The following is an 18,000-nucleotide window of genomic DNA, read 5'->3' on the forward strand; positions in this document are numbered from 1 at the left end:
GAGTGATTTTGTGACCACCTCCACTTGGGACACCCTCTCAGACATCTTTTTAAAATCCGCTCTCAGTAGGTTCACTTCAGTGGAGATGGTGCCCACCGTCGCCTGGACCTCAGTGAGGGTCTTCATTATGGCCTCCAGTGTGACTTTCCCAGCCCCATTCGCGTCTGCGGACGCACCGGTGGAATGACGCCCAGGCCCCTGCGATTGTCCACTCTGGGCATATGCGAATTTATCAAGCTTCGCCTGCGTCGTTGTGTGCCTCGTGTTTTTGCCCGTCATGACGCTGTGTGTAGCGCTGCACCGTCCGATCCGTCTAGCGGGCCCCGGTACAGCCTTTCACCGCTTCCCTAGTCTCTTTGGGCGCGTGCCGTTGTCGCAAATGTAGGAGTGCAGGTTGTGACGCACCGCAGCCCCCTGACGCCAGGCCCGCGTCGTAAACTGCTCGGGTTTTTTCTGTGTATGCCCCCGTGAGAGCGACCCTCACCTCCGTGGGCACTGCAGGTGGCGGCGATATGAGGCCGAGACTCGCCTCTGGTGATGTCTGGAGTATTGGCTCCCCGCAGGTAAAATTCGATCACGTCTATGGCGGTGCCCCCTCCACGTGGGTCTCACCGCCGTGTCCTATTCCTTTATGGGCGCTTTGGGTGCAGGCGCTGCCAGGCTATGAGCGCCCTTCCGTCCCCACTCAGTCCTGGGCCAGAGTCAAATATGGCGAGCTGCAGGGGGGGGCCGCGCGGGTCCAGGCGCCTCCCGCTCTACCTCGGCGTGTGTGTGGGGGTCAGCCCGGTCTCGCAGCCTCAAAATGGCCCCCTCGCGTTGTAAGGATTCCTCCTCTCCCGAGGACGTCCTGTCCGCGAAGAGACCTCAGTGCCGCAGGTATGGTCAGGCTGTCGCGCTGGTCAGATGCCGCGCCGGTCCCGCCTTTTGATTGCAGGGTGCGGGCGCCGGGCAGAGCCGATGTCTCCCCGCCGGGTATGGTGGACTTCCGGCCGGGCGCAGCCCGTACTCCAGGCCGGTGCTGCCGGTCAGGCGGAGGCCCCACTTTGCCGTCGCCGAACCCGGCACTTCCCGGTGTCGGATTGCCACCGGGGGCGGCGCAATGTGCGCCGCTTGGTTCCCGGAACCGATTTTACCCCTTCGGGCGGGCTGAAGAGCGGATAAGTGGTCGGATAGTTACGCGGGCCGGTCAGCCTTGCGGAGCTCCCGAGTTAAGCTGCCGCCATGTTCGGCAGTTGGCCACGCCCCCGGAGAACTTTTTTTCACCGAAGACCTGAATCGTATAACCATGGGCAATAGTATTTGTGTGGTGGGCCCTGTGGTTAATACAAGCAACACTTTTTTCTTTCTTTTTCACTGTATGAAACAGATCATTGGACACAGCAGAGAACACAGTAATAGAAGACATTCTCTCCGATTTACAGAGTGCGAGTTATTACCCTTTCTTACAGGAAGAATTGAGGGTGAAGGGGCATGAGAGTGTCAGTGGCATCTGAAGACACTGTGGATCTCAATACCATTTAACTTGAGTTTTATTATTATCCATATCCTCAAAGATCCCACTCCAACACCAATAGAGTACTGGTCTTCTTGTCTACCTTGGAGGGCAACAAAAGATAAGAGATGCAATATTTCTGGTTATGCTGCTAATACTAATATTTTATAAAGAGACATGTACAATTTTCGATTTAGTGGGGTACCTCCACATATACTTACAACAGCTTCTTCTTGATGCTCTACTCATTTTTTCGATTTGCCAGAGCCAGGAATTCTTGTTTTTCATTTTAATTCTTTTTATTTCTCTCATGTACATGTTGCGACTTTGTGTTGTATTACAGAACGTCCTCTTCCCTTTTGTTTGAATTAGCTAATCCACAATTAATATATGTTCCAAAAATGGCACTTTGTTTACATCTCGAGTCAGAATGGTGTACTCTTCGCCAAAAGATTGCAACTGGTTACCTCACCACTCCCGGGAGTGCTTGAACAACCAGCAGGGGATATTACATATCAGCAGAGCTTATTGAATTGCTCAACTGAACTTTGTAGTACATCATAAAGGTTACTGTACATTCTTTCATCACCCCGGGGCTTCGGAGAAGAGGACCAAATGTGTCCCGCGTCCAAAGCGTCGCAAGGTCTGAGCCCACTTGCTGATTCAGCCCGACTGGCTTTCTAGCTAGAGCCTGCAGCCTCTTCTTACAGTGACCGATCCCCTATGAAACGCATTGGGCTCCTGGAGTTGATTTACACCCTGCTGCCCTCATGTCGCTGGTGGTTTACTGTTTGTGCTGCCTTGGACCTTGCCCGCCATTCACATTAACTACTGGAGATTGGTCCTGTACGTCGATGTACTATACCCGTTTGCAGAACTTTTTCTTCCTTCCATAGGATAACATTTGCAAGTGTCTTGCACTCCACTGTGTTAAGCCTAAGGCTGCTCAACCACACTACTCCTTTAATAGAGCACTTTGGGATTGTATAGCAAGCCCCAGTCCACTTATAAGGGAACCCCTGGACTCTTTACATGGTATATCAACTTATTGATATATGACATAAAGAGCCAGCTTTCTACAGTGCATCAAAGAAGACCAGGACTCAGAGTAATGAAGATTACTGGTAGTAAGTAACAGGGGCATTAAGTCCTACTTTCTTTTACTGCTGCTTACTGCTTAATTTGTGACCACCCCTAAGCAGAGATTTTAGCTGAAAAAATTAGCTTGCTGTTTTTCAGTCTTTTAAAAAATAAAACGTTATGGTTTACCCTCCTTAGGAGGGATTGGACTGAATGTTTTTGTTTTGTTAGATCATTTCATGCAATTTAGAATGTGCCTCCAATTCTCCTGGTCACTTTCAGGGTTCATATATGTTTCACAGTTTGAAGGACATGCCCATTAGCTTGTTTTTCCATTCACTTCCTTTGGATCAGAGCTTGCCTGCAATATGTTCATCTGCATTGCTATTGATCACCAGCAGAATTAAGAGGTTGTATTTGGTCTATGGCTCCTTGGAGAAGACAGAGAAATCCTTCTTCTATTCACTGGTTACAGATAAAAAGCAGAATTATAATTTTGTTGGTTACTACTTATATGAAGACGACCCAGAATTCCTTCACGGAAAATGTCTGTGCTATCAAAGTGGCAGGAAACGCCAGTCAGCAGTTTTGCTGACCTTAGGGTGGCAGACACTCAATTTCTGTCTTACCAATGGTGCCAGGATACAGAGTATAACAGAACAAAAAGGGTGCCCAGTGGATTGGCAAGAGGTGGTGTCTCTTCCTACAGTGCAACCAAATCCAGTGGATCACAGGAAACCGAGGCTTGGGGCTTCCTAACACATGGCTGATACAGTGGTGGTTAAAGCTAGGTCTTTACTGGCCCTTGCAGATATGAAAAACCATATTCCCATGGCAGTAATGGCCCACTTCTACAAACAGATATGAAAAACCATATTCCCATGGCAGTAATGGCCCACTTCTACAAACAAAGCAAATGCAGATGTATAAAGACTTTTCTCTGACTTGGTTAGTCGTGGTTTTCTTCCCACTGGATCCAAAGTAGTCAGTATAACTCCAATATACTTGAAAACTTTCAACCTTCCAAGTTACAGTGATCATTTTTTTCACAAGAAAAAAATATGGATAAAAACATGTATTCCTATTGTACTGTTTTTGGGCGTTTTGTTTGCATTCCTATTTCCCCATAGCCACCTGACCGCTTTGGAGCATGGCCCACAGCCAGGCCTACATTAGCATTTTACCTGTTGGAGACACATGCTGCTCTCTCCTCTACTTAGTTTTGTCTAATTTTCACCCTGCACAAATCTTTAAGCTATTGCCTTGTCTACCCATTCCTGCGCCAGTGTGTTCACCCTTCACCCCAGAGTCTATGTTTCCTGTCTAGCCCTGATTTAGTGTGCTTCTTGCTCATTCCGGTACAAGTGTGTTTTTTTACCCATTCCTGAGTGAGTATGCTTCCCTTAAATGTTTTTTTGTAGCTCCAAAACATGTTATTTACTCCCAAATTTGTTTATATCACCCTGCCCCTTTAAACCCAAGTAAGTCCTTAATGCCACATCCCAAACTCTGGCCATAGCATCCGACTTTATAATCTGGGTTTAGAGCATATTTCCAATTGTGACCTAGGGCTTCATATGAAAGCCGAGCTTTAGTGTCCTTTTTATAATCCCGGACTTAATGGCCATCTCCAATATCGTCCCTAGAGCCCTTCTTCCTATTCTGGCCCTGATGCCCACTTATGAAGCATTCTCGCTCTGCAGAAATTATGCCCCAAGTCCACCTGAGGCAACCCTCTGGTAAAGATGTCAGGAAAACAAGAAGCAACAGAGGTTTTGCCAGATGGTGTGGCTGACAACAGATCCACTTCACAGTGTATACCAGAAAACCCTCCTCATTGCCTTTGATGCCTATGCATCACTAGACTCATATATTAGATAGGCCAAATACACCATGACGTTTATAGCCAGCCTAAATTTATCCCATAAAACTGCCATAGAAAATATTACTATTGTGTGCCTAAACTTCAAAATGTCCAATTTTGAAACCCATTCAAAGTATGGGACCTTGTGTTTTGCACCATGTAGATATCTCCTTTGCTCCTGTGCTTGTGCAATGCAATTTAAAAGCAATTACAAATTTCTTCGGTGTGTGTATCAGTTTATTGAAGACAAGATGCCAGCATTGTGCATTCAACGCGCTTAAAATCTCAAAAGAGCATTCCAGAAGCCTCTAAATTAAACACCCAATTCTGTGAGTCAACCATTTCAGTCAAACACTATAGAACTACTGATCTTAGCTCAGCATTCTAGGTGCATGCCATTTCATACCAACTTTCTAGGATTAAGCAAACATGTCCAGAATGAAGTTGTCTCATCAGAGTAGGTACACCGGGAAACTGCTTAGAAGACGCTATTGATATGAAAGGGTGTGGCAGGGGCACATCAGAGAAGACACAGGAAAAATGTATCTCAAACCCCCACGCGTTTGACAAACAAGACACTTGTTCAATAACGTAGACACAGCAAATACTGACTTAACTCCAACAAAAGTAGGGAAAATGTGCCACATTCAATTAGAGACTTGGAAGACTGACTTTACAGCACAACGAACATGACAAGGACTGTACCAGTAGATAAAAGGAGGCACAGAAAAGAACCACAACAATGCATTGACCCATTACTGAAGGCACAAGGGAGACTAACCTGACACCACCATGGACATGACAAGCTTGGCGCTGGGGCAGCGTGGACTGATGATATGTTGCTGTATGAGGTACTGTGCCATCTCCACAACATTGTCGAAGGAACGCTGCAGGATCTTCTCGGCCCAATTACAGATGAGTGCGCACGAGGCCTCCACAACATCGGTGCTGTAGGAATGCACCACATCTGTCAACTCCGACTGGTTAAAACGAGAACAAAGCACATTATAAAAGAAGTGACCACTGGAAACGGGCCTCAGCCTACAGCACACGAGAAATGTATTTCACTTTATGTTAGATCATTTTGCACGTTTCAAGTTTTGATTCTTATCGGCAAATCCTAAAGCTGTAAACGGCAAAAATCAGAATTTGGGACCTGTGAAGTGAGCAGGGCTCTGACCAGCCCTGCTTTTAATAATAGAATTTTAGTTCCTATAACTTCATAGCCATATTCACTGAGCACAACCACTGACACTGCATTTGTGCCCCATAGCACAAAACTAACCATAAACACGTTATCAGACCCAATTCCCCTTTAATAGACAAACGTGAAGGGATTCAAATGAACTGATCTAGGTAGACAGCAGCTCCAATGCATTGAAAAATAAAACTGCTTCTTTAAAGGTGAGCAGTTCTCTTGCCCAACAATGAACATTTGAAGTTCTAATCATTTTGATAAGGTAGCAGATTCCTAGTCCTTAATCTGGCACCATTTAAACCAAAAGATGGTGGGTAGGCTGTAGAACTAGGAATGTAAGTACTTTAGTCAGGGATCATGGGATACTTTCCATGCCCCTCATGGCGCCTTTTATTATTTATTTTTCTAAAATTGGGGACTCCTGTAATCGTGGCCACAACATTTTTTCTGAAGTTGTAGCCAACCAAACAGAGTTTTGGGTCAATGGACCCTAGTTTGGGTTCACAGGCCCAAGATGGACGACACAAAAAAAGATCCTTCACCAAACCACATTTGAGTACCAGCTCACGTAAGACTGAGTCTAGGTTTGCAGGCCTCCATGAATTAACAGCCCAAATAGCTCTACAATTTAACCTCTTTATGGCCATACCAAAACATTTTGAAATGCCAATTTCTTGACAACAAATGTAAAGATTTACACAAATTAAGCAAAACAACTTCCTTAAGTGGTGTTCTGCCAAAATGCCTAGTTTGATGTATTTGTTCAGGTTTTTTTGTGTATTAGAGAGCAAAGATTCCTCTGGGAATCCAAATGAAAACGTACACTTTTTAGACCCCATGCCCTATTTTGTCGCATACAATAATGAATACATTCCCTGATGAATATCCAAAAGTCTCAAGCTGTTCTCTAGTTCCTCTTGCCAGTTTGCACTTGAAATAATGGATATTAAATAATCTTACGGTGTCTGCAGTCTTCAGATCTAAGCTGGGGAGCGATGGCATTTTCACCACAGTCCTTCGCCGGATGCCACTGTAGCAATATGTTAAAATGTGTTAAGGAAATCTCGCTTTATCCTGCTCTAGGCGAGTTACACGGCCATTGCCACCACCCTCCTCTCTGGAATAACACAAACTCATCTGCAAATTTCTTGGGAGTTGGTCATAAACGAGCAAGCAACATCAGGCCATCACAAGAGCAAACTAAGAAAGACCAAAAAGGTATAGAAATGTACAGACTGCGCTGAGAAGGCAAGGAGTTTGGTAACAGCACAAAAATTAAACTTAAAAAATGTGCCCTTTCTAGGCGAAAGGAGATAGGGTTAGCTCAAGCCAAGGGGGCTTCAAACTCCATTTCGACATTACCATTTCTTGTTTCTTGTTTCAGGCCAGGCTAAGCTGTTTTAATATTTATAATTTTCCTGTGAATATCCTACGTCCGTGCACCACAATCACATTCTCAAATCTATGTTATCTGGTATGAAAACATGCTGGTAACTCAGATCAGGGTTTATGAGAATTTTTAACACTTTAGGGCCTCCAATTCACGAATACTCTTAATCCGATTTCGGGTGCAAACTGGAAGCATTGACATTATAAATGATCGCTGAACAAATTACCCTTGGTAAAACCTGTAGGATTTTAAATCTTTTTACTATCTACATGGTGTACTCTACAAAATAAATGACCTTCAGTTGTCTGCCAGAAGCCAACTAATAAAACAAAAAGGATCAGAGAATTAGGTGACCACTAACCTGCCCTTCTAAGCAAAAACCTTGGTCTTAAGGTTCTTTCTATAACCTAGGAGGGTGGATCTGTTTTTAACATCTATTGGGAGTGTGGTCCATTGTTTTGTGCCTGCAAGCGAACACTCACAGTGCCCCTTCCTGCACAGGCAAGTCTTATGAATGACAAGCAGTGTAAGTTCCGACAATATCAAAGAGCAGTCTTTCTCCATTTTTTCCAGGAACTAAAGTTGGCCTGGGATTTGACACATTTGTTGACTAGGAATAGAATCTTAACTACAATTGTTTTCTGCCCTTGTAGCCAGTGAAGGGATTGAATTCCCCCCCGCAATGCTATGCCTTCTTGACATTGAAAATCTGCTTGGAGGCTTCATTTTGTGCACCATGCAATTTGGTAATGAGAAGAACGCACCATGGTATTACTGTAATCCGATTTGTAATTTATGATTACTTTTACAATCATAGAGTGAATTTTTATCAATAAAAGGAATAGACTGTTTGAGAAGTCCAAAGCAGAAGCAGCTGGATGTATCTGTGGCCCCAATAAGTGTATTTAAATTTAATTGTGCATCTCAAATAACACCCATGTTCTTACTGGAATCAAGCTATCCTGGCTGATGACGGCTGAAAGCCCGAACCCGGTCCCAGGATGCTTGTTTTCAGTCCATGGAGGACCTGGCAGTTCGGGCTGGACTGTTCCCATGGGGCACAGGGTCAAGACTGATTTGCATATGGCTGGGTTCAAACTGGAATGGCATGGGGAGCAAAGAAACAATGGATTTGGGCCCAGATCTCTGTACTGGGGTGAATGTATAAAATCGTTCTGCATTCTGTCCATCGACTGTTGTTTTTGTATTTGAATTAATCTTAGCCAATGGTCTGTAGTCCAACATACCCTCACGATATACAATTGAATAAAAATCAGTCAGTGACCTGAATTGTCATATTGGTGATACAAAGAACTTTGGAAGATATTATTCTTGTGACAAATACCAAATGCATGACTTAGATGGCAGAGGAGATATGGTCACAGTTAGTGGTTAATTTGTAAAAATAAAAAAAAGTGCCGGGGCTCTCGTCGGGAGGCAGCTTGCACCAGTCCATTTCTCCTATTAGCGCCACCCGAAGTAGAACCAACAACCGTAATAGTAGGGAGAGGGTGTGGCGTAATGGCCAGAGCTGCCAACTTCGGAGCTGGGGAACCAGGTTAGATTCCTGGTGTCAGCTGATCCTCTTGTGATTCTGGGCAAATCACTTAATGTCCATGTAAATGAATGTATCCTTAACTGGTGTTCATGAAACGTGCCTGTGTGGATTAAGTGCCGGTGCTGAGCACAGGAAACCACTGGCTCAAATTAAGCACTGGCCACAGTTGTTCAGACTAACAACTTGTTTGGAAGCATCTTTCTGGATTTGTTGAGCTTTGTCATTAAGCACGTTGTGGGTCAAATATAAAGTCCTTTGGGATAGTCAAGGCCTGGAGGAACTATGCCTGTTGAGGCTTCGACTCTACTAAAAGGTTCTTTAGCCTACTTGTTCGGTCTTGTTAATCATTTTTATGCGCCTGGAGTGAGGGTTTAAACTTCCAAAAATCTAGCATTTTAGTTTTACGCCATTCAGTCTCAAGGTTTTTAAAATCTCCCAAAACAGTGGTGCATATTGTCTTTCCTTTACGATTTGAGAGGGGAAATGCTATATAAAATCCGTAATCTAATAAGGAGGAACTGTAATATCTTGGTCCATCACATAACTCATATCTTGCCCTAGTAATTCCCCGTCCATGTTTTTTTTAGACCAGCTGTGCCAAAGGAAGCCTTCCCATTGGCTTCATTCTGGAAAGATCAAATCCCAAAGCACACAAAATTGTCTGAAAGCTTGCTAGACGATTGTTCTTATTTCAATAAATTACAGGATCTGTGCAGGGAAAGTTCCAAGCATTGCAGATTTAACAATTCAAAAAGTGGTAAAACATGCACGGTTCCCTCAAAATCCCCCATTCTGATGTGCGGAACCGGATGTGCACCCGGTAAAAACCGCACCTTTTTGTATCAGTACTTAACCAGGTGTTACATTCATTGCATACATATTCAGGTAAATCGTAAAGAAATAAAATGTACTGACAGTGGCCGCCACCTAGTGGAATTCTACAAAACTGCAGTTCTCTATTTTTATTTTTTTTCAGTGACGTTCATTGGCAGTAATTTCAGCTCAAAGGATCAAAATCCATACATCCCCACCCCACAGGAGATCGGGTGTTAAGTGTAGTTCACAGGTATGTATCCTAACAAGGCAGATTCAGGGGTTCGCTCTTCATTAACATTAGCGCAGATTAACAGTCTTGAATATCGGCTATCAGCATCCAAAGATATTTCAGTTCATTAAGTGTGCTACATTGTGTGATCATCTTTATTTTTCATCCCAAGCAGCCCTTGGACTAACTTATATTATATAAGTTGCATCATTCATATCTTAGGATATTATTCACAAATCTGTTTTTCCATGAGAAAGTGTCTTATTCATGAAAATGTAAGATTAGGTCAAACCTGAGTCAGTTATAAGACTAAACTACTCACAAAAATCTTTGTGAATCTTGCCCTTAGCAAATAATGTGCTACCGCACACACTAAGTACTTTGTTTCTGGCCCAAGAATGTGCCTTCTGTTTGGTTCTTTACAAACTTCTTATAAACTGTAGTGTTAATTCTGAAGTCACATACCCATTCCCTTGGAATTGTTACCTTGACCTCAGCTGGGACCTCCAATCTTTTCTGTAGTGAGAGGTACTTCTGATCAGTGAAAATCATTGTGAGCTACTGAAGGTCATGGCCACACACACAGTGTTACCAGACTCCCTCACACCCAGCTTCATTGAATTTCAGTCTAATGTCCATAGAGCCAGATATTATGGTTTGAACAAAATACTTTGACTAGGGGCTCTATGGCAAAGCAGCCATGTGCACAGTGAGAGCGTGGTCTTTGGGGATGCATGAACATGTGTTCACATGAATGAGATATGTATGGGTGAATGACAGCGGTGTCCTATGCACATGTGGCACAGGACATGCCTTCCACCATGTGTGGCACCATTAGATGTATAACACAAACATACAACCATTTTTTTTAAATGGGAGAAAATTAATGTGCAGAGAAATGTGCTGCAAAATTGTTCATAATATTGAAAAAAAATTGCACTTTAAATTTCTCCCGCTCAAAAAATTGGCTGTGGAAAGAGGTCCTTAGTCATATTAGGGGAGTGACAGGGTATCCTTTCCATTCAGACCCCGGACCTGCAATCCTGGCCCTTTACCTTGTGGGATATGAACATTTGACATGGGGCAATGGGAGATTCATCTTTAAAATGATCCTTGCAGCGAAACAGCTATTAGCTCAGAAATGGAAATCACCCACAATTCTTACAAAATATGAATGGGCGAGTACCTTATGGGCACTGATTACAATGGAGAAACTGGCTTGGGGGCTTTGCAACATGGCACACACATTTGATACTCAATTTGCCCCATGTTGTTACTCTCCCTTAGGCTATCAGTTTAGAGGGAGGTGTTTGAGTGTATTGGAGGCAAGACGATAAAAGAATACTGATTCATTGGTGAGGTGTGGGATAGGGTATTCACACCCTGAGATTGCTATGCTGGGGGTGCTTATGGGGAATAAGTAGATTTATTGTGTGGGATAGGATAGAGGATGGGGGTGTCTTTCTTTTTCATTAAAGAACTAAATGACTTGTTATATTGGTCTGTCGGACTAAAGTTTCTGACTACACTTGCTGTTATGTGCAGTGTATCTTATTTTGAGTGTAATGAATCAAGCTGTTTCAATAAATAATCACTGAACCAAAATAATCGCTGTATTTTGCAGTTATAAATATTGACACAGTATCTACCTGCCATTGGGAGCAAGATTCCAGTTGTATGTAAATGCAACACTTTGGAATGGGAGAACATTAAACTGAAGAGTTAACTTTATATTTATATGGATTCAATAAAACTCCTCATTTAAATGTTCTCCCATTTCATAGTGTCACATTTACAAACAACAGGCATCTTGCACCCACTGGCCTGTAGACACGGTGCCATATTAATAACTGAAAAATACAGCCATTTGTTTAAATGGATTCAATTAAAAGTAAAGAAACATTCTTCATAAAATATTAAGTCAAAATTGGCACAATTGAAAGGGGAGAAAAACGTTAAGACAATGTTTCATGGAAATATTTTTCGTCACTTTAAATTTCTCCTAGTAAAAAAAATGACTATTTTAAATTATAAATATGTCACAGTGTATATTGGCCACTGCAAGCAAGAGGCCTGTTGTTTGTAAATGCGACACTTAGAAATGGGAGACATTTAAAATTAAGAGTTAACAAATTGGTTAACTCTTCATTTAAATGTTCTCCCATTTAAAAGCATACACAAACATCAATTTGTGCTCACACTCCAATACTGAGCTGACATGGACTGTTATTTAAGAGCAAAATACCTCAGTGCTTCACGTCTGTGGCCCACCCTGGGTCATACATCTGACTGGAGCACTGCTCATTATCAGGCCCTACTATCTGCAGTCTGATGATAATAATGTAAGATAAACACAGCTTTCCCTTAATATTAAAAAGAAATGTAGCCATGTGCATTTTTTTTAAAATGCACTCAAGGTTGCAAGCTACTTTGAAGGTATATGCAAACTACTGGGAGCTCAGGATCGACCAGTTGGAGACAGCTGGACTAGAGATTTCTCAGTCACCTGCAGGTGGCAAGATGCAAAAACAAGGCAAATTCAATCTATGCAAATAATGCCGGCTTTAGTTGGCTGGTGCTAAATCTCACAAGCTGAATAATAAAAGCATGAATGGCCAGATATACAAATAACTGGTTGCAAACTTTGAAAAACTGAAAATTTCTGAACCATTGTGGGCCTCAATCAGAACTATCTCAAGAATAACAAAGAGGTACGATTGGAGGCCATCACGGGGTGGGTGCCTTCTAGGATCAGCAGACCACCATGTCTGTGATTAGTATTAAATAAAGTAAATGTATTTTTTCTAAATGCACAACGTTTTCCTTAAAGGAAAATTAGCTAATTTAATGCTGCCTATTTGCCAACAAACGTTTTTTTTAATTCACAAAGAGAAGATTGTCCCACCTAGGGGATCCCTTTCATTTTAGAAATGGGTGACCACCTTGCTTGACGGCTCAATAACTTTTCAATGGTTTGCAACTTGAGGTTGGTCCGAAAATATCTATACAAAGCATACCCATTCAGTATTTGGAATATTTGCCTACAAGACACCTCTTCCGGGAAACATCGTTTACAACGTGGGGATTACATCGCGATGCCATTACATCACGGTTTTTACAACGCAAGTCGTTACAACGACTTGCGCTGGATGGCGCTCTAGGACAAGGAATAGTATAATTTAGTACCCAACACCTTTCCTACTGTACGTAGACTGGAGTTGGAATAGTAAATTATACTACTCCTAAGTCCAGCGCCCTACAACGCAAATCGTTGTAACAACCGCGATGTAATGTACCGCGATGTAAATGTATGCGTTGTAACATCATACATCCCCTCTTCCAGATACCAAATAGGTATTCATTCACAATCCCATTTTAAGAGTTGGAAAACGTTGACTCCTAAAATTGGATCAGTACATTTGAAAAAGCATTTTTACGGTTGCAAACACTGAATCGAAGCGTATTCAACCATAAAACTGTTAACTACAGCTAGCCTCAAATCTTTATTGAGCAATCATTGGTCTGATAAATCTCAGCCTAATTCACAGGAACCCTGAGAGGACCTCCAAAATCATGGACATGATGAGTTACTTTATTACTGACAGTGAAGCATTCATGCTTTGCCTCTCCGGGACTTGAATTTCCAATCTGCCAAAATTGTTTTGGTTTAGTGTATACAGAGCGGTAAAAGCAAACTAAAATCTAGATAGTTTTTTTACCAAAAATTTATTTAAAGAGCTGGTTCTCCCCAATGTAAGTGTAGCTCTAAAACTCAGTGACTAAAACAGTCACCCACATAATTTTCCATCTGCAAAAATGTATTGAGCACACCCTGACCAGCCACAGGGTTGTAGTCACAGCCTGCATTGAAAGACAAATCTGGAGAGTTAAGTGCAGCGAACAATGCAGGCAAACTGGCAGACTGCACTTTGGAGGCGAACAAAATAGCTGTATTCTAATGTAATTGCAATGATACAGGCTTACTACCCCCAACAAGGCTTTGAAGCGCTTTGTGGCTGGTAGCACACTACTCAAGAACCCAATGTTAGTGGTTAATTCAATAGTTATTATTTATTGTTAGTTGTTGTGATTAGTCTTGTGTTCCCAGGAAACTGTTCTTCCAGTTTCCTTGTGCTAGATTAGGTTAATAGGGGTTAAGTATGATCATTAGTGTGGCTGAACACATGTAAAGAAGGGTTATTTTGACACATTTTTTGTTTTTCTGCAATCACCATTTCCAAAAGCAACTGAAAGACTCAAATGGCTGAAAACACACATAAAAGGATATTTAGATTGTCCTCGGCCTCCTAATCGTCGGGCTTTGATGTTTGGAAAAATCTCCCGGATGATCTTCCCAAAATTAGCTGCGCTCAGAGGGTTACAACAAAGTTTATCACAGTATCGCCTGAAGGGAGAACATACAGTGGGAGAGCAGAGACATTCAACACAGCAGAATCAATGGGTGCTAAGTATGTTACCATATGCTATACTGATGTACACAGTATCATTTACACTCTATACTCCAGCTCCAGTTTAATTAAAGGGCCCCCATTTTGTTCAAGAATTCACATTTTGCACATGCTAATAATAGCCCAAGCCACTTTCCAGGATGTAAAATACTCCTTTATGTTACTGGATGAAAGAAGTGAGTCAGCACCAGGTTATAAAGGTATGTCAACAGGGGAGTCTTTTATCTACATTATTCTAAGACACAGAAAAATGATCTTGCTGCCTAGCAAGGACACCAATCCCCTCAATGTTGTAGGACTGAGAACAGAGCCCATAGGGGGCCATGGCAGTTGTTATATTAATTTTGGTCACTAGCTGTCCATCCACCACTAATGCTGACTGAGGTTTCCCCCCGAGGGGATCAAAATACTTCTTAGTCTTGGTCTGTAACATCTTTTCTGAGATGGTTTGCCCACACAGCCCACCAGTTCTCATCCCAACACACTTGCTCATAAACCCAAGAGCTATAGGCTTCCCCCACATGCATAAAATATCTCCAACTGTCTGGTGTTTCAGCCTATCCTCAAAAGAAGTGGTGCATTTGTAAGACTCACTTGTACGATTCGTACACATCCTGCTTCGGCAGACAGGTGTCTGTGTGCTCTTCCAGGTGGTTGCGAATCCAGTTGCAGGCGCGCTTGTGTTCTGCCGTACTCAGAGAGTTGACATCTAAGCTGCAGGAGAGAAGGAGAGAATTGTCTTAGTGTTTGTCAGTGTACATAGGATATCCAAAGGTGAACAGAGGCGCACCCCAAGTACCGTTCCTGGTCACCCACCTGTGCATGGTTTTCTGCCACCAGTCTGAAGACTCATAAGTCTCAATCCTTTAGTCACTAGTAATCAGGAATTTATCAGCTTGCATTCATTATCCAAATGGTCTCAGCATAGTCGTACTGATCTAAAAGGCAATTTGGCAGTGCCAGAACAGCTGGTCCGACAAGGTAGGGTATGGGCCCGCTTATTGCCTGTTTGTGGGCCTGCTTTATGGTCTGGTGAGCCGATTTTTACTGTAGATTTCTCTAATATTACCACAAATATTGCCTGCAGCAAACACAAATGCATGCAGCCTCCCATATCTTGCGTGATACTTACACAGCTTATCTGTACAAATTCAGAACTGCCCTGATTTACATATGTGGGCTACGTTTTTTATCTATCGGATTCGCTAATGAGGAGCACTTTTAATTTGGTGCCCGGCCTATTTTCTGTCCTACTCCGATCTTGGGTCCAAGGTAATTAGGTATAGAATATTCCTAGAACTGAGGGTGCAAATTGCTATCTAACACATTTTCTTAAATATCATCACATGCCGTGAACTTAAACCCCATTAAGAATAATTCATTTGCAAATACTGATACTGCGCTGTATTGTAACTCCAGGAATTTCCACCCCACACCTTCAGTGCAATTCACTAGGTTGTTCCCAGCAAAATCTGCACAAGAAAAAAACAGTTGTTACAGGTTATTTCACTAAGCTCATGTCAATTCTGCTAAAAACGACCACCATTTTTTTTATCCTATTTTGAATTAAATTGTACTTTTAATTTAAGGGGGCCTGTTTGGTTTTTGGTTATATTTATATTATGATCTCACATGTGATTTTGCCTTTAACATGTGCACGTCCAATGGCACAGAGGAAGTATTTCGGGGTGGCGAAATGGGAAAGCTATGTTCCAGGCAGCATGATTTTCAACACAGGTAAACATTATTAAACTATTTAATTAAAATCCTTGTACACATCAACTAAAGAGAAAAGAAATATAAAGCTGATAATATTGCAGGTATGTGCATACTAAGTTCTTGAGCTAGCACCTACCCGTGACATGTCCAACTTTAACATGTTTTATAAAGTTCCAGAAAATGACATAAGCAACCAATAAGGGAGCACAATTTTCTCCAAAAAGTACAGTTCTTGAGACCAGTGGTAGGAGGGGGATGTTTCATGAGCCACGTGTGCATGTCGCGTTTACTGAAAGTGCAATGTGCTACTAATAAGAACAGGACTTGTGAGTTGTAATCATGTTTCATTTTTGGAAGAGAACTAGTGGAGAGCGAAGGCGCCGTACAAACAACCAGCAGACAGAATCCATTTAATTTGTGAATAGAGGTCTCGAACTTAACAAGGATGCAGCTCTGCTGGAGAGAAGATAAGCTATGCAATTCTGTGACAATCAAACCAGTGCCACCTTTGAGTGTTCCAGACCCATAACCAGAGACACTTGTATGGGACGATGCCCTCCTCTTCCATTTCAGTCACCTCAGTAAGGCGCGTGCCCACTCACCTCTTCTCCGATGCACTTGGTCCTGGCGGTAGCTGCAGGTAAAGGTAGAGTTTGTCGTTGTCGGAAAACTTCTGCACTTCTTGCTGTTGAGACAAAAGATGTGTGAAACTGGATACGCAATCCAGGATGCCCTAACTCCGGATCTAATTCAAACTCTGTTTATATGTTATAAAAAAGGTAAACTCAAGCTTAAGGTTACATTTCTTACCTTATGACCTGTCTACCAAAACCTAGGCAGGCTATGAACCGTTTTCGGACCAGGACCAAACAACAACTTTTTTGATGTTTAATAGGTCAGTTCAGGTCTTTGTATAACAATTTCTGCCAGAACAGTAGCGGCTCTGATCTTCATGATGGGGATTTAAGGCAAATAGAGACTTGAATGGTAGAACATCCGTAAAGAGTTATGGCAGGATGTCCATAAAACCACATAAGAGCTGTGTCAAATTTGGGCTCAGAAATCACATCAAGGCGTTCTATCAAGTTGTGCCCTGATGTCCTACTGGGGATTTGTGCAAAGATGTGTCTGGAGATCGCGCTGGACCATTACGTAAAGTCATGCGATAAAACTGTGCTGGGGGCCAAAGTGTCAAGGTTTGTCCACCAATTCGTGCAGGACATTGGGTTAGGCTGTGCCCCAAGATCATGCTGGAATTCATGAAGCTGTGCCCTGAAATTATACAGGAGTTTTATGTCAAGGTTTTACCCAACATAATAATGGGGACCTAACTGTGTTCTGAAAATCAATCATATTGTGGCGTTGTGCATCGGTGTGCCTTCGCATCCTAAGGCAGTAGCCAGGTGTGCCCTAAAATGTCAGGGCACAGGGTTAAGGTGTGTTTACAATTGCTGGAAATGAATTAGAGTGTCCCTTAGGACAATACCAGGATTCTCTTTAGAAGTGTGCCCAAATACATGCACAGGTACTTTAAAGGGCGCCATACAACAACATTGGGGAACTGTATCGCAATGCAACCTAATTTCATACTTTTGCATTAGGTAAGGGTGTGACCTCAAAGAGACCCAGGCATTGTCACAGTGTGCCCAGAGATCATGCTAGGGATAGTAGCACAGTGAGCCCCAAGAACATTAAGGAGTAAACATGTCCAGGGCTGTTGGAGTGTATGCCCCGTGATAATGCTGGGTCACTACATCATGTGATACACAAATTCATATAGGAACACTGTTTGATGGAATCACCTACCAGGATATAGGAACACTGAATGCCCTAACATCATGAAGGCACACTTTGCCAACATGTGCATAAACTCATGTTTCAACGACGCTAAAACATCCTGTGATTCTGGGCAAATCACTTAATCTCCCTAACAACAATGAATATGTGCCCTCATGTAACGTAACTGGTGCTATGTAAAGCGCTCTGATACCAGATTAGGGTCAAGTTCGCGCTATATAAAACTCTGGAAAGAAAAAAAAGAAAAGATCATGCTATGGAATTGGTTGGGGGTGGCCCATAGGGAAGACTGTAAGTTGCTTGGGCAAGTTGTATTATATTAAGTAATCTTATGAGGATTTGTGTAGCGCGCACATCACAAACACAGTGCAAGGACTTAGGAATAAGG

The 18,000-nt window shown here is 42.6% G+C and overlaps 1 protein-coding gene across 2 annotated transcripts in view; it reads right to left on the bottom strand.

The window, feature by feature from the left end:
* Nucleotides 1-18,000, bottom strand: part of RFX5 (regulatory factor X5) — a 43,139-nt gene that overhangs the window by 17,628 nt on the left and 7,511 nt on the right. The window contains exons 4-8 of one of the 2 annotated variants that reach the window (XM_078668411.1): nt 16,418-16,500; nt 14,691-14,810; nt 13,912-14,032; nt 6,595-6,672; nt 5,218-5,416 (exon numbers count right to left, since the gene is read on the bottom strand). In XM_078668411.1, the coding sequence (XP_078524537.1) occupies nt 5,218-5,416; nt 6,595-6,672; nt 13,912-14,032; nt 14,691-14,810; nt 16,418-16,500 (601 nt within the window). Of the gene's footprint in view, nt 1-5,217; nt 5,417-6,594; nt 6,673-13,911; nt 14,033-14,690; nt 14,811-16,417; nt 16,501-18,000 lie in introns of those variants that run through there. The other variant, XM_078668412.1, reaches the window with a different exon arrangement.

Source organism: Lissotriton helveticus, chromosome 12 (assembly GCF_964261635.1).
Source record: "Lissotriton helveticus chromosome 12, aLisHel1.1, whole genome shotgun sequence".
Taxonomy (NCBI): Eukaryota; Metazoa; Chordata; class Amphibia; order Caudata; family Salamandridae; genus Lissotriton; species Lissotriton helveticus.